Genomic DNA, 25096 nt, shown 5'->3' with positions numbered 1-25096 from the left:
ATCTTTCTACAGGGTAATTTGTTTGTAGCTGAATTCTCTACAGGACAATTTGTTTGCAGTTGAACTCTGTACATGGTAGTTTCTTTGTAGCTGAACTCTCTACAATGTAACTTCTTCTAGCTGAACTCTCTACGGGTGACTTGTTTCTAGCTGAACTCTCTACAGGGTGACTTGTTTCTAGCTGAACTCTCTACAGGGTGATTTGTTTGTAGCTGAACTCTCTACAAGGTAACTTCTTCTAGCTGATCTTTCTACAGGGTGATTTGTTTGTAGCTGAATTCTCTAAAGGGCAATTTGTTTGCAGCTGAACTCTCTACATGGTAGTTTCTTTGTAACTGAACTCTCTACAATGTAACTTCTTCTAGCTGAACTCTCTACAGGGTGATTTGTTTGTAGCTGAACTCTCTACAATGTAACTTCTTCTAGCTGATCTTTCTACAAGGTGATTTGTCTGTAGCTGAATTCTCTACAGGGAAATTTGTTTGCAGCTGAACTTTATACATGGTAGTTTCTTTGTAGCTGAACTCTCTACAATGTGACTTCTTCTAGCTGAACTCTCTACAGGGTGACTTGTTTCTAGCTGATCTCTCTACAGTGTAACTTGTTTCTAGCTGAACTCTCTACAGGGTGATTTGTTTGTAGCTGAATTCTCTATAGGGCGATTTGTTTGCAGCTGAACTCTCTACATGGTAGTTTCTTTGTAGCTGAACTCTCTACAATGTAACTTCTTCTAGCTGAACTCTCTACAGGGTGACTTGTTTCTAGCTGATCTCTCTACAGGGTGACTTGTTTCTAGCTGAACCCCCTACAGGGTGATTTGTTTGTTGCTAAACTCTCTACAAGGTAACTTCTTCTAGCTGATCTTTCTAAAAGGTGATTTGTCTGTAGCTGAATTCTCTACAGGGCAATCTGTTTGCTGCTGAACTCTCTACATGGTAGTTTCTTTGTAGCTGAACTCTCTACAATGTAACTTCTTCTAGCTGAACTTTCTACGGGTGACTTGTTTCTAGCTGATCTCTCTACAGGGTGACTTGTTTCTAGCTGAACTCTCTACAGGGTGATTTGTTTGTAGCTGAACTCTCTACAAGGTAACTTCTTCTAGCTGATCTTTCTACAGGGTGATTTGTTTGTAGCTGAATTCTCTAAAGGGCGATTTGTTTGCAGCTGAACTCTCTACATGGTAGTTTCTTTGTAACTGAACTTTCTACAATGTAACTTCTTCTAGCTGAACTCTCTACAGGATGACTTGTTTCTAGCTGATCTCTGTACAGGGTGACTTGTTCCTAGCTGAACTCTCTACAGGATGACTTGTTTCTAGCTGATCTCTGTACAGGGTGACTTGTTCCTAGCTGAACTCTCTACAGGTGATTTGTTGCAGCTGAACTCTCTTACATGGTGGTTTCTTTGTAGCTGAACTCTCTACAAAGTGACTTCTTCTAGCTGATCTATCCACAGGATGACTTGTTTCTAACTGAACTCTCTACAGTGTGATCTGTTCATAGCGGAACTTTCTACTGGGTGATTTGTTTGCAGCTAAACTATTTGCATGATTGTTTCTTCGTAACTGAACTCTCTACAAGGTAACTTCTTCTAGCTGATCTCTCTACAGGATGACTTGTTTCTAACTGAACTCTCTACAGTGTGATCTGTTCATAGCGGAACTTTCTACTGGGTGATTTGTTTGCAGCTAAACTCTTTGCATGATTGTTTCTTTGTAACTGAACTCTCTATTAGGTACCTGAACTTTCTATTAGGTACCTTCTTCTAGCTGATCTCTCTACAGGACAATTTGTTTGTAGCTGAATTCTCTACAGGGTGATTTATTTGAGCTGAACTCTCTACATGATGGCTTCTTTGTAGCTGAACTCTCTATTAGGTACCTGAACTCTCTATTAGGTACCTTCTTCTAGCTGATCTGACTACAGGGTGACTTGTTTGTAGCTGAATTCCCTACAGAATAACTTGCAATGTAATATAACTGAGTAAATTATACATGCAGCTGAATGCTTTATTAGGGTGACTGTTCTATTAGAGTATCTCGATCTCGCATTTGCTGCACGTAGTTGCCTTTCGAATCATAACTCAGTGATTTGTAATGTGATTCTTCTGTACTACTGCAAGAACTTTCTATGATGATTATTCCAGCTACATACTGATTTTCAGCTCGTTGCTTTAAGCGGTTTGCCTGGTAGACACGAAATTAATAGTTTTTTATTCATAAAAATCGATCGCGTAATTTTGACACTGGTTGGGTTTTGTGTCATATCTCCATGGTCTTTATCCCGATTCCTTTCAAACCACAAAAAGGCACTCCTACGATGGTTGCTCCATCTACATATCAATTTTCAACTGATTCCTCCAAGGGGTTTACCCTGTAGGCGTGACAGACCTTCGACCTTATTTTACGCAAATAATCGGTCATAACTCCGTGAATGTTCATCGGATTCCTACCAAAGTTGGTACGGAGATCCGCCTTAATGAGCCCTTTAAGTGTGCCAAATGTCAGCCCAATCCGAGCACGCATTCGTGTTTTATGGCGAATTTTGCGAAGTGTGCGAAATGAAGAAGATGAAGAAGAAAAAAACGAAGAAATTAAAACGAAATTTTGTTCGCTCGTATCTCGGAAATGGCTGGAGCGATTTTCTTCAAATTTGGTATGTAGACTCCCCTAACGGTGCGGCACGTCTCTAGCAAATTTGGTTCCAATCGGATAAGGAATCACAGAGCTACATAGGTGTGAAAATTGCATTTTTTTTCTTCCTGTTAATATACTCACGGTGTGGCGCGCCGGTTTCTTGGGCCGCACGACACACTATCGTGTGTCTTGATAAAAAGCAGTGAAACAAGGGAGGTCACCTATACCTGCTGATGGTCATGGCTATAGACTAAAGTAGGAATAAAATGTCCACTAGTATATCTTCAGGTATATGAAACCTTCTAATCAAGCTTAAAATTCTTAAATTTTTCTTGTTCTTGTGCAATATCAGGCCTTAGCTACTGTACAGCATGGTTGTATACAATCACTGGACTGGACTAGTGGACTGGACTGGTGGACTGGACTACTGGACTCAGGTTTTTCACCAAATATTGGTCAACTGGCTATTGTTTGTTATATAGCTAATCTTATGTAGTTGGACCACTCCCTCCACACACAAAAGAAAGCTGTGTAGCCATGCCAGAATATGTCAGACTTGCCCAGCTTCAGCTATACAGGGTGTATATATATCGCCTACAAATTGATGGAATAGCAAGACAGTCGCTGACTTGGAAGACCATTACTTGTATTAGGATGCATGTTTATTATATACATGTAGCTAAACATGTTCTGTATGATTTATACTCCACGATAAGAAGAATGGTAGTTATGCATGACCCGTTGAAGATCATGCCATTAAAGAAATGTTTGACTGTAAAACAGAGTAGTACGTATATACTTTCATTTAAGCTTTAAGCAAATTGATGTAGTTAACAGCTGTCTCTTTCAAGATTGAATGGCAATGTTACCTACTCATTGTGTAAAATGCACAGGCAGCGCAAAGTAGAAGACAGGTCTACCTGTATATATTCTACATTAAATGTAGCAATAATCACAACCAATTGCCTAAATAATATGTGCCGAAAATGAGAGAAGAAAGAAATAAACTTGAGTCTAGTAGTCCAGTCCACCAGTCTAGTCCCCTAGTCAAGTTCAGTGATTGTATATAACCATACAGCATGGCATGACATGAGAAAGGTCTAGGTATGGTGCCCAACCTTGGGTAGTTGATCACAATTATTTACACAATACATTTTATGTCATACACTTTTACCCGCACACTTTCAACTGATCATGCAGTATTCTGGGCAGTTCTGATGAGGATGCCTGTTATCTCCTGAACAACCATGGAATAGTTTAATGAACACGAAAGAATTTTTTTATTATTAACCATCAAATTATGATGAACAAGGTGTATACAAAATAAAAGTAAGTGGATCCTCAGACAACATGCGACCGCACAACTGACAGGTAATTGGGTCAGCACGCAGGTATGGCAAGGAAAAGAAAGACTATTTACACACACACATACAGAAAAATTAATTACACACACAAAAATTGATTACAAAACAGATTTAGTAAATTTAAAAGCAGTCCGGGTTGACAGTCCATTCCCTTGAGCTTCGACCAAAGAATATCTACTTAGAAGCAGATATTGAGGCTCTGGCCATCTCATTCAAAAGTCCTCTAATACTAGCTTTAGACAAAGAAAATACTTGCTGGGTGAAACAAGTTACGTCCTTGATTGCATGGATAGACTTAGGTTGAAAGTGACCCAAAACACTGACTTCTACAGTTCTATAGCAGGTAGAAATATTCAAACGATCCAGCTCAGCCAAAAGTTGCTGATATTCTGGTTTAAACTGTTTACATTCACGGGCTGATTCGATGTGCTGAACTGAGTCGAGTGGACATGTGAGTTCTCACTTTATTAAAGTGTTAATGCCGAAAGGAAAGTTGCTTGATATAATTATTGTAGTAATGACTGAATTTATCAATTTTTGTCTCGCATGCAATTATTGAACTTTGTAAACTGTAACTATCCAGATACAATGGTGATAAAAGCCTACTGTATCAAGACACATGGTAGTGTGTCGTTCGGCCCGAGAAGCCGGCGCACCACACTGTGAGTATATTAACAGGAAGACTGAAAGAAATTGTGATTTTCACACCTTTGTAGCTCCGTGATCCCTTATCCGATTGAAACTAAATTGCAGTTACAGCAGCCAAAGTTTGGGTTTTTTTTTTCTTCGTTTTTTCTTCTAGTTAGGGTCCGCAATCTGAAAAATCAACTTAACAAATCGCTCCCCCTACCATTGTGAAATGTTCATTGCTAGATCCACCATGAAACCGGAGGCACGATTGTTGTCTTCACGAAAATATCATTTTTAGTATCTCGCGAGATGCAAAATTTATTCTTAAAATTTCGTGCTCCACACAAAGGACCGGATGAAACATGCTACTTATCCAGATCATATCCAGAGTTGTTGTAGTTAAAAAGTACGTACAGAAATAAGTAAATAATTTGTTGGGTGCCCGTTGCTTTCTTTGAAAAACCAGACAAAGAAATACGAAGTTTCGATTTCAAACTACCCTACCACCCAGGGTAAGAGAAACCAACTCTTCCTCATAGTGTTTCAATACGGTTGGATGCATAGTCTATCTATGACTATGCTGTTAGTTTGGAAAAGATCTGAGACTTCTCACCATCTGGGTGATGAGCGTAAAAATTTTCTGCAGCGTTAAAGAATTGTGTTGCACTTTCTAGCCATTTCCAGCGCTTCTACAGCTACAACAATCATTAATTATTGACTAAAACTATAGCAAAAGATGTCCGTGAACGTTTGGTAGCAGCGGTTGTCAATTATTATTTCATCCACAGCTTCCATACCTCGCTCTAAGCTAGCCATCAAGGGAAGCAACAAAATCGCCCAAATTTGACTTCGCCTACCCAGAACGAAGCTGCAACTCGTGATTATTCTGACGATGAACCGGAAACGTGTTGCGTGTGTGAAGAGGTTATAAAGGAGTCTACACAAGATGGCCAGCCTGGTGATGAAGCAGTTTACTGTGAAGGTGGTTGTGCAGCATGGTTCCATCGGAAATGTTCTGGACTCAAAATCTGCATATGCAATGGCTGGTGAGTCTGAATCACCATTCTACTGTGTGTATTGTATGCAATCTATGTATAAAAAGGAAATTATTGAATTAAGAGAACAAATTCATACTTTAACTGACTTCTAAAATTACTGAACTTCTGGAGTCTCTACATAGTCAAAATGCAAATCAAATTGCACATTCAGTAACTAGTGTTACTCCAGCCTTCCCCTTACATCCAAAACCTGTCCTATCACCCCAAAACTAAGCAAAAATCTAACAACTGATAGCAGAAAATATAACATTGTGCTGTATGGCTTGAAAGAATTCCCAAAAGGGACTAGCAGATCTGCCCGTATGAAGCAAGAACTAGACCAAATCATAGAAATCCTTACTAGTATTGGAAGCAATGTTGGACCTCAAAACATCCAGGACAGTTTCAGACTTGGAAAGTATAATGAATCAGCCAATCATCCTCGTCCTATCTTAGTTAAGCTGAACAGATCTTATGATGTTTCTAACCTTCTGAGAGCCAGAAAGAATCTTCCTAAAGGCCTAACCATAACTAACCAGATCTTTCACCAGAAGAGAGAGTTGCGGATATGATATTGATGAAAGAGAGATGGAGATTGATACAAGCTGGGAAAAGTAGAAAAGACATCAAAATTGTTAGCAACAAATTGCTTCTCAAAGGAAAGTTGCATGGAAATGTAGTAAACTCAGAGTTTATTCCTAGCTCTCAGGATAATAGTGCAGGGGCAACACAACCACAGGCAGCTAACACTCAGGAAAATAACTCCTCTACTATGGACACAAATAACTCAGACAATTGACTAGCTTCATTAAACTCTAATCTAGTAAATCACTGTAGCTTGCACAATAATAATAATCAACCCCCCAAAATTAATAATTCCCCAGTAATCAAAACTGTCAAAGTATCACCGGAAAGAAGACTGTTCTAGATAATCTGATTCATGAATATAAACCTGACATAATAGTTGGCACAGAATCATGGCTAAATCCTACCATTTCATCATCGGAGATATTTGCACCACAACACTTCGAAGTATTCCGACGAGACAGAAATGATGGTTATGGTGGTGTCTTTCTGGCATGTAATAAGATGGAAAGCTTAACTCTTACAACCAATGTTGAAGCAGTTGCTTGCAAACTCCGGCTAAATCATCACCTAATTATAGTACTGGCTGTGTATAGACCACCAAATAGTGATGCTGCATATCTTCAGTCATTGTGTAATCTTATACAGGATATAATAACTGACTTCCCTGGGGAAATTATTTGGATTGGAGGAGACATAAATCTCCCTAACATTGACTGGCTTACAAATTCACATAATGGAAATAACTACCCTGAGTCTTTTTGTAACTTAGTACTGGAACCATTCTGTAATTCAGGTATCTCACAAATGGTATCCTTTCCCACTAGGGGAAATAACACTCTGGATATTTTTGCTACAAACAGGCCAAATCTTATAAATAAATGTATCCCCATCCCAGGAATCAGTGATCATGATGCAGTTTATGTTGAATCATTCATTACGGCAAAGTACAGGTGTCCAGCTAAAAGAAAACTTTATCAGTGGGCAAAAGCTGACTTCCAACTGTTATCACAAGTTACCACAGAATTTACTTCAAGTTTCACTAGCTCTAATACAACCACTTCATGTGTACAAAAGATGTGGAATGACTTCAAAACAATGTGTATGGATTGTATGGAGCTTGTGCATTACACATATCCTAGTTCTAGATTCAATCAACCATGGGTCACCACCAGAACCAAACGTATCTGTAGGAAAAAGAAAAGGTTATATAATAAAGCCTGTTCTACCGGGTTAGAAAGTGATTGGTCCAACTGCAAAAACATAAAAAAGTGATCTCAGCATGAATGCCGCAGAGTATACTACAATTATGTATCAAGAATATCTGAGCCTAGAGTAAAAACAAAAAGTTTTGGTCTTTCATTAAAAATTGTCGTAAAGATACAACTGGCATCACAACCCTGACAGTTGAAGGGAACACAATCACAGATGATACAGATAAGGCTAATGCTCTTAATGATCAATTCAAGTCTGTGTTTACAATAGAAGATACTTCAGTAACACCAGAAGTACCAGGCCCACCTTTTCCAGATATGGACTGTATTGAAGTTAATGTTAAAGTCGTGACACAATTACTGTCTAACTTTGATGCTCAAAAGGCTGGTGACCCTGACAATATTCCAACCAGATTTTTGAAAGAATTCTCTTCAGAACTAGCACCTTGTCTTACAATATTATTCCAAGGATCCTTAGAACACGGAATTATCCCTGATGATTGGAGGAAAGCTTTTGTGGTACCTGTTTTTAAGAGAGGGGGTCGCTGTTTACCAGCAAATTATAGACCAATTTCTCTTACCAGTGTTGTGTGCAAAACCCTAGAACATATAATATCTTCAAATATCTACTCTCATTTAAATAAACGCAACGTTCTTGCTGACCAACAACATGGCTTTAGATCCAGAAGATCTTGTGAAACCCAGTTAATTGAAACAATTGATGACTTTGCCACTACTCTCAACCTATCAGGACAAATTGATGCAATTTTCTTAGATATGTCCAAAGCTTTTGATACCGTACCTATAAACAGACTCTGCAGCAAACTTAGTCACTATGGTATTTGTGGAAATGCATTAAGATGGATTAGAAGCTTTCTGACGAACAGATCCCAACAAGTTGTTGTGAATGGTGAATATAGCCAACTGTGTAAAGTAACTTCAGGAGTGCCACAGGGGTCAGTGTTGGGACCACTCTTGTTTCTATGTTACATTAACAATATTATACACAATATTTCATCAAAAATTCGGTTGTATGCAGATGATACTTTACTCTACAGAAGTATTCATTCTGAACAAGATGTGGTAGCCCTTCAGAATGATTTGGATACTTTATCACAATGGGCTGATGTTTGGCAGATGTCATTTAATCCTTCAAAGACTGAATTTTTGAGAATTACCAATAAAATTAATTATGATCAATCATCCTATTACCTATCCAATACCTTAATACCATCAGCAAAGTATCTGGGTGTCATTATCGACAAAAATCTTATATGGACACAACATGTTAACATGACCACTGCAAAAGCAAACTCAGTAAGAAGTCTTTTACAACGGAATCTAGCAAAGTGTCCTGCAACGTTAAACTCTACTGCTATAATACATTTGTTCATCCCATTCTAGAATATGCCAGTACAGTGTGGTCCCCATACCATGAACATAACATCTATAAATTAGAAATGGTACAGAGAAGAGCAGCAAGGTTTGTGATGAATAACTATAATAGAACAGCTAGTGTGACAGAAATATTGAACAGTTTACAATGGCACACATTGGAGAAGCGAAGAAATAATTTGAGAGCCTCACTAATGTATAAAATAATTAATGACATGGTAGATATTAATGTGCACCAACAGTTTAGACCAAGCAACACCACAACTAGAGGTCACCATCAAAGATTTCTACAGTTGCCAACAAGGGTAGATGCTTATAAGAACTCCTTCTTTCCTTTTACAATAAAATTATGGAACTAACTAGATGATCATATTATCCAAGCTCCATCTCTTGATTTATTTAATAATTATATAAAGTTGTAAATAAGTAGCTAGCTACATATGTACGAATATACTCATGATTGAGTTTGTACAATAACAAATCTATAATATATATAAAAATGACACACAAAAAATTTGATGCTTTTCACCCAGATGGTGAGAAGTCTCAGATCCTTTCCAGACTAACAGCATAGACAGACTATGTATCCAACCTTATCACATCACCATGAGGAAGAGTTGGCTTTTTTGTCTTGGCTGGTGCAATTTGAATTTGAAAATTCATGTTTCGTTTTCTGCTTTTTGAAAGAAAGCAACCCTGTGCCAGGAACCCAGTGAATCATTTGCTTATTACTGTGCGTACTTTTTAACTACAATAACTCTAGATAATATCTAGCTAAGCAGCAAGCTTTATCCTGTTCTTTGTGTAGAGCACAAAATTTAAAAAATATTTTTTGCATCTCATGAAATACTAGCTAAAATCGATATTTCTGTGAAGGCAACAATCGTGCCTCCGGTTTCATGGTGGATCTAGTAATGGGATACTACAATGACCATCGCAAAATGGTAGGGGGTTGATTTGTAAAAGTAGATTTTTTGGATTGAGGACCCTATCTATGCTGTAAGTCTGGAAAGGATCTGAGACTTTTTACCATCTGGGTGACTAGCATCAAAAATTTCTGCAACATTTGGGAATTATACCGTGCCTTCTAGCCATTTCCAACGATTCTGCAGCCACAATACCCACCAATGACAGACTGGAACGATAGCAAAAGATATCCCTGGACAGTTGGTGCCAATTATTATTTCATCGATACCCTCCATGCGTACTTCGAAGCTGTAGACCACTAGAGGCAGCTAAATCATCCAAAACTGATTTACACAACCTCTCATGCTCCACAGTGGCTTCAAATCTTTACTCGATCATCCTACAACACCATCATGTTGCAAAATATTCAAAAATAAACTGAAAAAGCACTAAATCTTTCATTTTCGAATGGAGCTAGGTGGGGCCCCTGGAGACCTGCTGGAATACTACGTCATATGAAATCACAGAAGCAACAACTGCTACTACTACCAAACATTTTGGTCCATCTTTTATCATCATTATAAACAACATTAGGTGATCAGTGTAACATCAGAAGTGCTGGAAGGGACTTCAGCATCATTGAGAGAATCACGTGAAATGAAGCAGGAAAATTTTGACGCTCATCACCCAGATGGTGAGAAGTCTCAGATCCTTTCCAGACTAACAGCATAGATAGACTATGCACCCAACCTTATCGGAATACTGTGAAGAATAGTTGGTTTTACTTGTCTTGGCTGGTAGGGCAGCTTGAATTTGAAAAATTGCAATTTTTTTTTGTGATTTTTGAAAGAAAGCAGTCCTGTACTGGGAAAGAAACAAATCATTTGCTTACTGCTGTGTGTACTTTTTAGCTACAACAACTCTAGATAAGATCTAGCTAAGTAGCAAGTTTCATCCAGTCATTGGTGTGGAGCACGACATTTAAATAATAAATTTTACATTTCGTGAGATAACTTCGTAATTTCCATTAAGACAACAATCGTGCTTCCGGTTTCATGGTGGATCTAGCAATGGTATGCTACAATGAACATCCCACAATGGTAGGGGGATCAATTTGTAAAAGTTGATTTTTCAGTTTGCGGACCCTAGCATAGACAGACTATGCACCCAACCTTATCACAATACTGTGAGGAATATTTGGTTTTTCTTGTACTTGGCTGGTAGCTAGGGAAACTTAAATTCGAAAGTTCATGTTTCGGTTTGCAATTTTTAAAAGAAAGCAGTCCTGTGTTGCGAATGTAGCAAATCATTTGCTTACTGCTGTGTATCAAGATACACGGTAGTGTGTCGTGTGGCCCAAGAAGCCGGCGCGCAACACCCGTGAGTATATTGACAGGAAGAACAAAAACGCAATTTTCGCACCTCCGTAGCTCTGTGCTGCCTTGATGAAACAAGACGATTTTTGCTGTGGACACTCCCTCCACCTACAGCACTCCACATTCCAAATTTGAGCGAAATCGCTTCAAGCGTTCCCGAGATATGTGACTTCAAAAATTGGCTCTTGGGTTTTTTTTCTTCTTATTTTTCTTCCTCTTTTCGCACACTTGCAAAAACTGCTATAAAATGCGAACGCCATATCCAATTGCCTTGAAATTTGGCACACAGAAGGGGGGTATAAAGGCGTATCTCGGTACCAATTTTGGCTGGAATATGATACACCAATATATTGTCACGCCTACAGGGTAAACCGCTTAAGGGAAGAAGCTGAAAATTGGTGGGTGAATAGGTTAACTATTGAACCTCAAACCTTTTGTGGTTTGAAAGAAATCGAGCTAAAAACCAGGAAGATACAACGAAAAAGCCAACAGTGTGTAACAATTATGCAATCAAGATTAGCTAATAAAAAATGACTACTTGCCACGCCTACCAGATAAACCGCTTGGGGTAATGCTTTGAAAATCGCTGTACAGATGGAGTAATCATCTTAGAAGGCTCTTCAATGGTGTAGAAGAATCAGACTTAAAGCCACGGAGTTATAACACGAAATCCAACTTGGTGTAGCAAGTGCGAGATCGAGATACTCTAATAGAGCAGTCACCCTGAAGAGAATTCAAGAGATCATCTAGAAACAAGTAACCTGTATAGAGATCAGCTACAAACAAATCACCCTGTAGAGAGTTCAGCTACAAACAAGTCGTACAGTAGAGAGTTGAACTACAAAACTTCACACTGGAGAGATTCAGCTACAAATAGGTCACCCTGTATGGTGTTCAGCTACAAACAAATCCCCCTCTAGAGAGTTCAGCTACAAACAAGTCATCCAGTAAATAGTTCAGCCACCTATACAGCAGAGAATTCAGCTACAAACAAGTCACCTGTAGATAGTTCAACTACAAATAGGTCACCCAGTTGAGAGTTCAGTAGTCATTCAGTAGAGAATTCAGCTGCAGCACAAACAAGTCACCCGTATAGAGTTCAGCTATATACTGTAAAAACAAATCGTCATCCAGAGAGTCATCTATATACAAGCAAGTCACACAGTAGAGATTTCAGCTACAAACAAGTCACCCTGTAGAGAGATCAGTTTGAAACTGTTACCCTGTAGAAAGATTAGCTAGAAACAAATCTCACTGTAGAGAAATCAGCTAGAAAAAAAATCACTCTGTAGAGAATCATCTGGAAGCAAGGCACCTTGTGGAGAGATCAGCTTGATAAAATCACCCTGCACAGATTCCAACTACATTCAAGTCACCCTGTGGAGAGTTTAGCTACAAACAAATCTCTCAGTAGACTGATCAGTAAATCACCCTGTACAGCATTCAGTTAAGAAACAAATCACCCTGTAGAGATATCAGCTAGAAACAAATCACTCTGTAAAGAGATCAGGTTGAAACAAGTTACGCTGCAAAAATTCAACTAGTTTTTAAGTCACCCTGTATTGAGATCAGCTAGAAACAAGCAACCCTGTAGAGAGGTCAGTTTGAAACAAAATGAGAGTTTAGCCAAAAAGGAGTCACCCTGTAGAGAAATCAGCTACCAGTCATCCTGTAGAGAGATCTGCTAGCTAGAAACAAGTCACCCTGTAGTGAGATTGGCTACATTTCAAATCGCCCTATACAAGACCAACTTGAAACAAATCACCCCATAGAAGGATAAGCTAGAAACAAGTCACCCTGTAAAAAAGATCAGATAGAGTCAAGTCACTCTGTAGAGAGTTCAGCTAGAAGCAAGTCATCCTGTAGAATGCTCAGCTAGAACAAATCATGCTGTAGAGAAATCAGCTAGTAAAAATCACTCTGTAGAGAGATCAGCTGGAAACAAGGCACCCTGTAGAGAGTTCAGCTTGATCAAGTCACCCTGTAGTGTGTCCAACTACATTACAAATCACCCTGTTGAGAGTTCAGCTACAAATAAATCTCTTAGTAGAAAGTTCAGCTAGAAACAAATCAGCTAGTAGAAACAAGAAACCCTGTAGAAAGATCAGACAATGTTAGAAACAAGTTACGCTACCTGTAGAGAATTCAGCTACAAACTAGAGAGTACAGCTAGAAACAAGTTACCCTGTACAGAGTTCAGCTACAAGCAATTCACCCTGTGGAGAGCAGTGGCGGATATAGGGGGGTTGCAATGGTTTCAGCTGAAACTCCCACTGAAAATAGCGTGCGCCACGAATTTATTTATGATTTCTGTAGGCGATAAAATCACCAGAAGTTATACATATTGGGACTTTTCTGCTAGCCAAACTTCATACTTTTGCCTTTGAAATCACTCGTGAAAAATGGCGTTTAAGCGTGTTAAGTGCCTCCAAAAATAATTATTGTTTTAATGCGTGCAAGTGCTGTTTTCACAGGAAAAATGTGGCATTTCCTGTAACAGGATATGTGCAGGAAATTTACAGGACAGGTGACATTTCCAGCACATATCCGGGAGATGGAAATGTACAGGAAATTTGCAAATTTCCTGTACATTTCCTACTACATGATAGGGCACAATTTCCTGCAGATTTCCTACACTGGACATCTGAAATTTCCTACAGATTTCTTCTATAAGGTATTTATGAAATTTCCAATACATTTCCTCTATACAATATCTATGGAATTTCCTATAGATTTCCCCTATAAAATATCTATGAAATTTCCTGTAGATTTCCTCTATACAATATCTATGAAATTTCCTATAGATTTCCCCTATACAATATCTATGAAATTTCCTACAGATTTCCCTTATACAATATCTATGACATTTCCAACAGATTTCTTCTATACAGTATTAATGAAATTTCAAATACATTTCTTGTACAGTATCAATGAAACTTATACATGTGGTAAAAACTGTAAACAATAATATCTACATGGTATTACATTATATACATGTACACAGTTACAAGGGTATAGTATAGCTACAAGTTAGTCACATAGTACAGTACCATATATTAGATTTTGTGACCCATCACGAAATTTCTTTTGCTTGGGACAAAGTGTGATCACCTGGGCTGAACCTGTTCAATTGACTACCATCTTTATCATCATATCAGCATGTTTACTCCTTACGCTTGAGTTTTAACTTTCATTAGCTCATCGTGTCACTCCTTGCTAGATGTCTCTCCACTCTCTTGGTGTATCGATGTCACTTAATATCTTCTTGATTGATAGCTATTTCCACCTTGCCCTTAAGTTCGGCATATTACAGCTGCTCCACTTTATTGAAGTTTCTGCAAATTGTATAATGTAAATGAATGCACGGTATAATACACTTTAACAAAAAAATTCAACCTACACTACAATATAACTATTTTTCTTGGACATTTAAGAAAGTTGAACGATGCAAGATTACTGAAAACAGATCCAGTGTAACCATACGAAAAATGTTTGTAGTCAGGGCCAACAAATATGAAAAACTGAATACATTAATACTATGCATAGAAAACACACTAATAGTAGGACCTAATGTATTTCGCAGACTGGACTCGCAGACTGGACTCGCAGACTGGACTCGCAGACTGGACTCGCAGACTGGACTCGCAGACTGGACTCGCAGACTGGACTCGCAGACTGGACTCGCAGACTGGACTCGCAGACTGGACTCATGCACTGAACTAAACAACTTCTTAACAGTTATCCAGGCATTATCTAGCTCCTGTACCACTGGAAACACCATTATCAAGCTAAAACTGTTGAAGCTGCTCTTCCTACAAAGATACAGAGTTCGCAAATGCACTAATTTAATAGAATGTTTACAAAACATGTGTACTTGTGCATACTAGCAGTGGTGGAGGCTATTGTAGTTGCGTAGGATTAATTCCTTTGCTGCTTTACTGCTTAGTACTAGTGGATAGGCTACTGTGAATGACCAGAAGTAAATACTTAGCGATGTTGTTAGTATTGCGCTATCCACTTAATGCTGCCCGCTAAGCTAGTTTACATCTAAAAATATGTTGTCACTATATAGACTGTGTAGAAACGGCTATGTGTAGCCTATATCTAACTATTTATGCACTATTATAACATCTTGTAAAATATTCTAATAAATTAGTGCACGTGCGATATTTGTGACTTTGTAGGAAGAGCAGCTTCAGTAGTTTTAGCTTGACATTAGTGTCTACAGTGGTACAAGAACTAGGAAATTCCTGGATAATTGTTAAGAAGCTGTTTCTAACTTAGTGTGAGTCCACTCCACAAAATACATTAGGCCTATTAGTAGCAGGTTGGCAGCTATTCTTGAAAACTAGCTCCTTAAGTGGCTGAAATACAGCAGAATCAATACCAAAATCTTTGGCTGGCTGTTGAAGGCCATCCACCACTGATTCTCATGAAGCGATGTCCTCGTGTCAAAGCCAGAAAATGTGACTAGAGCCTGACAGGGCACCCAGAAAACATAACCTCAAGAAACCAGTTTTGAGCATCAAAATTGCCGGATAGTTTGATAGTGTAGCTACCCACTAGAGGTGGTCGTTCAATTTCCCCTGGTGTATAATTTGGATCCGCTTTCTAAAATCAAGTTACAAATAATGGTAAAGTACTGTGTGGTATTATGTTCAATCCAAATGCACCTGGGAATGCATACATACTACTCAAGGTACTTAGCCCAATTACTGTAGGCAAGATATGAGCAATGTAGGATATAAGGTTACACATATTTTGAACAGGATGTCTGTTTGTGGCCTTGTTTAATGATACACCACAGAATAAACACATACTACAAACAAATACATAATTACAAACAAGACTTGTAATCACAAAAGAGAACCTCACCTACAGACCAGGTGACACATCAACGATATTCAGTAACAGCTCAAACTCAATTGTAGGTTGGCATCCTGAGGTCCGATGGACTTTTTCAACAGGTGCTATAGTCTTAATGATGTTCACCATCTTGGCAAAGCTACCATTCTCTTAATATATCTGGTGATACATTCTGCTGACGAGTAACACTATATTTATCTCCAGACATACTACTCTATTGATGAGTGCGATTTTGATAACCTGGATATAATAAATATTTGTGTACTGGACTAGGCGACTCTAAATGATGCCTACCTTGTTTTCCTGCACCGAAAGAAGAGCTTGTTTGTTTCCTCACATTAGAAGCAGTGGCAATAATACCATTCCTTTTCACATACCCATATGGAATTATAGCTGTTAAGGTAGGCGGGTGATGTGCGAGTAGTGACTTGAGTCCAGAACCCCTCGAGTCAAGACGGCCGCTTCACTGGCATTCTTTTATTTCACTACTTGCTTGCGGAGTCTTCTCTTTCTCTATGTCACAGAAGAACGCTTCGATTCTCTCCAACTTTCTGCCAGCACCTGCCAACGTCGCCATTTTTAATGTTCCCACGCAGCATAACAAACGACTCAACTTTTGTCAGAAAAAAAAACTATTAAGTTGCGCGCTTAGGTTAAAATCGATCGGTTAAAATTCTTGCTCTTTGCGACCCACCCAACCTTTTACTCTAGAAGAGAAAGAGAGTATCTTCCCTCATATTATGTACAGCTAGCTAAATATTATACGTAGCTATACCATAGATTATATAGAGGGCTATAATCTATGATTTTAAACTCTAGTGCACAGACTAACGTACGAGAAGCCATACAATTGCACGTAAGAATTTGCTACTTGATATTATTTCAGCCCTTCAGTACACTCAGACTTATTTCAAAGATTATGTTGAGCAGCAAGCAACTGTCAGTACCCAACTAAATTACGTTAAAAATGCTTTAAGATTGCTGCATCTCAGGCTTGAGTGATGATTTTAAAAATTTTCCTGGTGGAGGGGGGGGGCTGCCCCCAGACCCCCTTGAAAATATGCTACAATTGCTATGCCCTCAACTGTGGTGGCCCACCCGTCCCTATTTTGCCAGAGCCAGCCCTGCTTGGTAGTCTTGTTTGGTTACACTTTGGTTCACACTTATCAGATTTGACCAATTTAATTGTTCAGGACAAGTAGTGCAATCTGGATCCAGAGGCAGAGATGGTTTCAGTGCCCACAGGTGATTAGTGCTGTGAGCAACTGGCAATCTGGCTCAGTGCCCGAGACATGCTGAAACACGTAGTAGCTACTGTAATACATGAAGGAATTGATTATATAATTACAGGGGAGGATCCAGACTTTTAAAAGGGGGGTTCCACTTTAAATTGCAACTTCAGTCTAGCTGTAAGTTGAAGATCAAAAAAAAAAGAGGTCATTACCGGCTGACAATAGCTGCCCCTCACCATAGATGCCCTCACCAACTACATTTCCTTATTTATAACTGTATACATATAGCTTGCTACACTGCTCCTCAAAAGACTACTGTAACTTCTCTATTAGAGTATCTCGAGTAAGAGAGGCTCTTCTTTCAAAAGGGGGGTTCCATGGAACCCTTTGAACCTCCCCTGGATCTGCCCCTGAATTCGATACAGGCTTTTGCATATATGATCAGCTTTGGCTACACAGCATGTGCAATTCCCACTGAGCCAAACTGGAAATTGACAAATAGCTACACCAAAATCTTTTAAGTGCATTCTATGTAAGTAATTATGCATCAGATGTAAAGCAAAAGCACACATCACAATGTCGACCCCATTTGATGTGGTGTCAAACTCATACATTATGTAGAGTTGTTTTTCTACGATAAACTGTGTGGGAATACTACCTTAAATAGACATATACTTCTTGTAGCCAATATAGCTCCTAATGGTGTTCAGTCCCCTTCATTGACTCATTGTCAATAGTCTCTCAACGGACCACCCTATAGTTTGTGGCTGCTGATAGTAAAATATCTGAGTTGAGTTAGCTACATATACGTATGCTGGTGAGAATTTTATAAATTTATCCCAGAAATTTTATTGTAGTTGTAGTGGCACAATGGATCCTAGCCACTACTGCTATGATCCAGTAGCAGTAGTGGCTACTGGATGGTAGCTTCATTGGTTTCGTATACATAATTATGTGTTGACCTGGTTATAGTGGTACTCCTCTGGTAAGAGTAGAAAGGTGTGTGCTGAAGTTCCAACAGGTACTGCAGAAAATGTATGGGAGATGGGTTTCCCAGTTCGCTGTGTATAGAAAATTGTTCCAGCTCATCGATAAAATGATTTTTTGCTTATTGTGAGATGACACATAACAGCCTATAATATTATTTAATTTTATGGTGATCCTGTGTAATTCATAATACAAAGTGACGTAATTATACAAAGGTTGCTTGTTTTCTGTTTTGTGCCATGGTTACCAATGGGGCTCAATAGAGAATGTCTGGAAAGCCACCCATTTGTTTGTTTAACCATTACTAGCACTTACAAATTGTGGCAAACCTATTATATCAAACAGCATGTAGCATTTTTTGAGCTGTAACAATTTGTTATTACATATATAGGTATATTGATCACGAGATTAAAGTTTGGTGCATGGGTTAATTTCTATATTCTGCAAGACAACAAAAACTGTGAAGTGTGCGATAGAATTTTCAGTGGATGCAGATATATTCATGTAATAATTCTACCTTTAGCTACCAGTTAAACTGCATAGTACAAACTGAAAATAAAATTATTGCAAAATTCTACAGTAATTTGAGCTGAAGTGTAACCATATCAATTTAAAATTCCATAGTAACTTCAAATCAATGACAGTAAAAGTGGCACGTGTCAAACTTATATTACATGCCTAACTGCAAACTACCGTAACAGGTGATATGTACTAATACAGAAAATGCACCAGAAATGTAAACAAATTACCTTGAAATTTCCGCATAACTGGAAATCACCTGGACAGGTGGTATGTACTAGTACAGGAAATGTTCCAGAAATGTGAACAAAGAACTCCTTGACAAAATATGGTTGTGGAATTTCCTGCACAACTGGAAATTAGATGGAAGAGTGATATGTAGAAGTACAGGAAATGTGTCAGAAATGTAAACCAAAAAATTTCCTTGACATTTCCAGTTCCAGGAAATGTGACATTTCCTGCATGAGTGGAAATTGCCTGGAAAGGTGGCATGTATTAGAGCAGGAAATGTGCCAGAAATATGAACAAAATATTCCTTGACATTTTTGAAAGTGGCATTTCCTGCAAAACTGGAAATCACTTGGAAAGGTGATATGTACAAGTACAGGAAATGTGTCAGAAATTCAAACAGAAAATTTCCTTGACATTTCCTGTACCGATATAACCGCCGGAAATGTGGTATTTTTTGCTGTGTTTGCTTCAAGACCTCCTGCAAAAGCCTAGATTGGTAAAATTCAACTGTGAAACAATGTTGTGGTGATTTTTACTGATTCATTGCTAGCTATAGGCCACTGAGCTATCAAAGACTGAGCTAACCATGATAGCATCACAGACATGTTAACCAGTCTTGACTGAATGGCCTACACTTCAAACAGAAGAACAATTGCTAGACTCACCTTCCTATTCAAGATTATCGGGAACTTACTAGCAATACCTGATCATTGCTTATCATCACCAACTCCAGTGTCCTACACCCATGCTCAACATCTTCTCAAGCTAACTCAATTGCAAACAAGAGTTGATGTGTACAAATACTCCTTCCTCCCTCGAACAATTATTCAATGGAGCTCCCTTCAAATTCCTAACATCGACACAATAAATCTTGAAACATTTAAGAACGCTTTAAATAATATAATATGTGATTGTAATGCTCATTAGCATGTTGCCCCTAGTGGGATTTGCTAATTAACAACAATAATAATAATAACTTAGTAACATTCACCTCAGCTGGACTATATTAGCTATACACTTCTCAGTCTGGGATCACAGTTATTGAAAACTTCTGGCGAAACTTCCTGAACCTGAAACTCCCTCTGAAAATTTCTAGATCCACCACTGGAGAGATCAGCTAGAAGCAAGTCACCCAGTTTATAGAGTGATCAGCTAGAAATAATCCCTAAAGAGAGATCAGTTAGAAACAAATCACTCTGTATAGAGAGATCAGCTAGAAACCAGTCACCCTGTAGAAAGTTCTTATTACCCTGTTAGATCAGCTAGAAACAAGCCACTCTGTAGAGAGATCAGCTGGAAACAAGTTACCCTGTAGAACAATCAGCTATAGTATGAATGTGTTTCAAAAACATTTAATAACTCATGGATGCAATTACACATGATCTTGAAATTTGGCTCATTTGTCAACTACAAACGAGCCACCCTGTAGAGAGATCAGCTACAAAAAATCACACTATAGAGAGATCAGCTAGAAAAAGAGAGATCAGCTAGAAAAAGAGAGTTCAGCTGCAAAAAAATCACACTGTAGAGAGATCAGCTAGAAAAAAAGTTAGCCTGTAGAGAGTTCAACTACCACCAAATTACCCTGCAGTGAGTTCAACTACAAACAAATCACCCTGTAGAGAGATCAGCTGCAAACAAATCACACTCTAGAGAGATCAGCTATGACTTCAGCTAGAAATAAGTCACCTTGTAGAAAGATCAGCTAGAACAATGGCACCATGTAGAGAGTTACAAATCACCTTTTTTAGATCAGCTAGGAACAAGTCACCCTATTGAGAGACCCGCTATAACAAGTCACCTTATAGAGAGTTCAGCTACAAAAAAATCACTCTGTAGAGAGAACCGAAACAAACAAATCACGGTGTAGAGAGATCAGCTAGAAAAAGTTACCCTGTAGACTAAGTGTAGAGAGTTCAGCTACAAACACATCACCCTGTAGAGAGTTCAAGTTACCCTGGAGAGAGAAACAAGTTACCCTGTAGAGAGTTCAGCAAGAAACAAGTCACCTGTAGAAAGATCAGTTAGAAACAAATCACACTGTAGAGATATCAGCTAGAAAAAATGTAGAGAGTTCAGCTGCAAACAAATCACCCTGTAGAGAGATCAGGTCACCCTGTAGAGAGATCAAGTCATCATGTAGAGAGTTCAGCTACAATTAAACAAAGCACCCTCTAGAGAGTTTAGCTACAAATCAGGGAGATCAGTTAAAGCAGAGTTCAGTTACAAACAAATCACCATGTTAGATCAGCTAGAAACAAGTCACCCTGTAGAGAGTTCAACTACAAACAAATCATGCTGTAGATAGATCAGCTACAAAAAATCACCCTGTGGAGAGATTAGTTAGAAACAAGTCACCCAGTTGAGAGATTAGCTAGAAACATGTCACCCTACAAAGAGATCAGCTGGAAACAAGTTACCCTGTAGAGAGTTCAGATCACCCTGTAGAGAATTCAGCTACAAACTAGTCACCCTATAGAAATATCAGCTAGAATCAATTTACCCTGTAGAGAGTTCAGCTACATACAAATCACCCTGTAGAGAGTTCAGCTTTAAACAAGTCACCCTGTAGAAAAATCAGCTTTAAAAAGTCACCATGTAAAGAGTTCAGCTACAAACAAATCATCCCGTAGAGAGTTCAGCTACATTTTATGTCACCATGTAGAGAGTTCAGCTACATTTCAGGTCACCCAGCTGCTCCTGTAAAAAGAAATGGCATGTAATAATTAATTACTGATAAAATAAAAAATACAGTAGTTAATATAGAAAAGTCTGCTTGTATGTCTTCTTCCTCTGAAAAAAAACACAGGTTAAAATAACTGCAAAGCTGGCAATAAGACGGCTTTGGTGTATGCAAATACAAAAAGAAGTGATATCTAATCAAAAACATCCAAGCTGTAAAAAGGGTGCGGCCCTTAAAAAGGCCATGGTGAAAAAAGATGTGAAATCCAAGGTGGCGACCAAGAAATGGCTGTGATGGTTCGTACGTAGGTTAATGGTAAAATTTTAATAATGGCAAGTCAGGTGAATTTTGTGCCACATGATCTTGGCTCCAAATTTACCTGAATTGTCATTATTAAAATTTTACCATTAACCTACCATCACAGCCATTTCTTGGCTGACACCTTGGATTTCACATCTTTTTCACCATGGCCTTTTAAAGGCCACACCTTTTTTTACAGCTTGGGTGTTTTTGATTAGATAAGAATAAACACTGGAAGTAAATAAATATTATTCTATAATTATGTTTAACTATAGGAAAACTACATTCAAAGTAAAGCACAACAAAATTCATCTAAATCTCTCAATTGCCCTCCTATTTGCATTGATAACATTTGTTAGTGGAGCAGAAACAGCTACAGACAGTGAAGTGAGTCTCATGTAGTAGTTTGTTGCTATGATACTGCAAATACATGTAATATGATAAATGGATTATGTACATGTATGTGCACTACAGTATATTTGGTTGGTCAAATCCCAACAAGCAGCTGTACATTAAACCAGAATAATTATACCAGAATAATTATACCATATCGTGCCTGTGAAAATGATTGTGATAAAATATTGTTAGAGCATTCAGCAGTTTGACAGGACTGTTGCAGTAGAGTAGTCTTGCATAGCCAGATCACTATTTCAGAACTAGGCTTATCGATTGGAGATTATAAGCACCCACACTGAAAAGGGTCTGGTACACTTCCAATAGGCCAGTTGTGGCAGCACCTGGTAGGAATGTGAAGTGTCGATTACACTGCTCGAAAAGGTGTTCACAAGCACACGTATGAATTCGCCATTGTATGTACGTTTCTTTGTTCCAGAAGACTGTTTACACTTTTATCTGTCACCTAAGATTTTGATCAAGGTGCTGTCACAACTGGCCTATCAAAAATGTACAAGACCCTTTTGTCTAATCTATAAGCCCTTGTGCTGATATAGTGGTCTGGCTACACAAGTCAGACTAGTAGTAGAGCACAGCAAGATAAAGTGGGCTAATTTAAAATGTTTTCTTTCTTTTTTAAAAAGTTTGTCATCCTTTTAGAAGTGAAAATTTCAGGGTAAATCATGCAAGCTTGGGAAATGGATACTTATGCAAAAAAATTACAGGGTATGAGCATAACACAATAGCCTATTAGCTAATAGGATGAATATTTTAGCACTACAGAATGGCATAATACCAGTGATTATACCACATAAACTAATATTATTGGTTTCTCATTCTCCAATACTCAAAATGGGAATGTGGGTATGCAGGTTTTTATTTTTTTTCTTACAGTTTTTTGCTTTTGATTTGTCACCTTTGCAATAAAATTCATTGTTTTTGCTGTAGAATTCATTTCTTTTGGAATAGAATTCATCACCTTTGGCATGTTTGCAATACAATTTGGCACTATTGCATCATAAATATTTACAGGTAGAAAATTTGTCACAACTAATTGTTCATTCTACATTCAATGATCATAGTACTGTAGAAGCAAATTTGGCATACATCCATCCACAAGTGTATGCAGTCATTTATTAAGGAATTACTGGATATCTAGTGGTTACAGAGGTGTACATCTCGGGTGCACAGACTTCACATCTGATGGTACAGTGCAATAATGAACAATACTGGTATAAATCCTCATAAATGTGCTGTAAACAAGTTACAGTAAGTGTTGAAAGCAACTAGTTATTGCAAGTTCTTGTTAGCCAATAATTATTTGAGCTGCTTCACATGATTTTCTTGCTCATCAAGATCCTCAATGATTTTTTATGACAAAATTTCCTGCGAACATGGTAAATTCAATAGAACCTAGGCTAATTTTATTGCAAATGTACAAAATTCCATTGCTAAAGTTGATGACTTTTATTGCAAATGCGGTACATACTCCTCAGGGGTGTAGGAAGCATGGGTTCCATGGGTGCCCAACACCCATAAATATTTCCAGTGGCATAACTAATGGGTGTCAGCGCACTGTACTATATAATAATATTACTAAAACGATCAAGATACTCTAATAGAGCAGTCAATAACTCTAATAAAGCAGTCACAGTATTCATTCAGAGTAGTGTAGTCAACTACATAGTTATAAATATTGTACAATATGCAGCCATTGCTATTGCTATCAGCTCAAGACCTTTTTTTTTTTTTTTTGGTCTTCAGCTTTACCACTGGGCACCCATAAGTTAAATATAGTCCTACGCCCCTGCTACTGCAAAAGCAATGAATTCTATTGCGAATGAGAAAAAGTCCGTTGCAAAGGTGACAAATTCAAAAGCAAAATCGTGTAATTACATGTAGATATTGTAATTGAATACAGTAGAACAGACAGACCACATGATCTAGAATGGATATACGTAATAGCCTGATGTAACTAGTTACCACCTTTAAAATATGCTGAATTCAGCTGTTAAGGTAAATATCTAATGGCCAACTGTTATTATCCTTCTGATAGATACTACGTATCTATACCAAAACAGCTAAGCTGTGAAAAATACAACCCCAAAAAAGCCTGGGTGAAAAAGTTGTTAAATCAAATGTGGAGGCCAAGAAATGGCTGCAATGAAGCTAATGCTAATCGTTTTTAATGTTAACATCTTTCCAGCCATTTTTGACTGCTACCTCTGATTTCCCAACTTTTTTACCCAGGGTTTTTTGGGTCACACATTTTTAAACAGTTAGCTGCTTTGGTATACAATAGATACAATAATGCAATGCTTACAGTAACAATTTAATGTCAGTGGATTCTTGTAATCTGTCGTCCTGTCATTTTACAGGTAGCTTGTACAATAGTTACAGTACTTCTACATTACTTCTTTCTGGCTGTTTTCTGTTGGATGTTGTGTGAAGGAATCATGATCTTAGTGATGTTTGTTAAAGTGATTTATCATGGGGTTTTCCAGCACATGATTTTCTTTCTATTACTGGGATGGGGTAAGGATGTACTTACAATTCATAAATTATGGTAATCCAGTAAGTTAATAACAAATGTATATAAGTATGTATTGAGGTATTTAAAAAGGTATATTATAATGGTATAGGATAAAAGAATAGGTATTAACTTACCTAAGTATGCTTTTCTTTACTTGACAATGCTATAACTACATAAGTAGAATGAGACATGTAAATGCATTAGTTTCTC

The 25096-nt window shown here is 38.0% G+C and overlaps 1 protein-coding gene and 1 long non-coding RNA gene across 2 annotated transcripts in view; one reads left to right on the top strand and one right to left on the bottom strand.

Annotated features, from left to right (window-relative positions):
- Positions 1 to 25096, top strand: part of LOC136264144 (adhesion G protein-coupled receptor L3-like) — a 212297-nt gene that overhangs the window by 120140 nt on the left and 67061 nt on the right. Inside the window, exons 16-17 of the mRNA XM_066058857.1 lie at positions 22236 to 22347; positions 24732 to 24888. Coding sequence (XP_065914929.1) covers positions 22236 to 22347; positions 24732 to 24888 — 269 coding nt within the window. The remainder of the gene's footprint in view (positions 1 to 22235; positions 22348 to 24731; positions 24889 to 25096) is intronic.
- On the bottom strand, positions 14020 to 16831 carry LOC136250150 (uncharacterized). The gene is made up of 3 exons (XR_010698448.1): positions 16303 to 16831; positions 16018 to 16248; positions 14020 to 14477 (listed from the first exon to the last, which is right to left on the bottom strand). It is a non-coding gene; the product is annotated as an uncharacterized lncRNA (long non-coding RNA).

The sequence above is a fragment of the Dysidea avara genome, chromosome 1, assembly GCF_963678975.1.
Source record: "Dysidea avara chromosome 1, odDysAvar1.4, whole genome shotgun sequence".
Classification (NCBI taxonomy): Eukaryota; Metazoa; Porifera; class Demospongiae; order Dictyoceratida; family Dysideidae; genus Dysidea; species Dysidea avara.
Note: the sequence above shows the minus strand (reverse complement) of the source record. Positions and strands in the feature narration are given on the sequence as shown.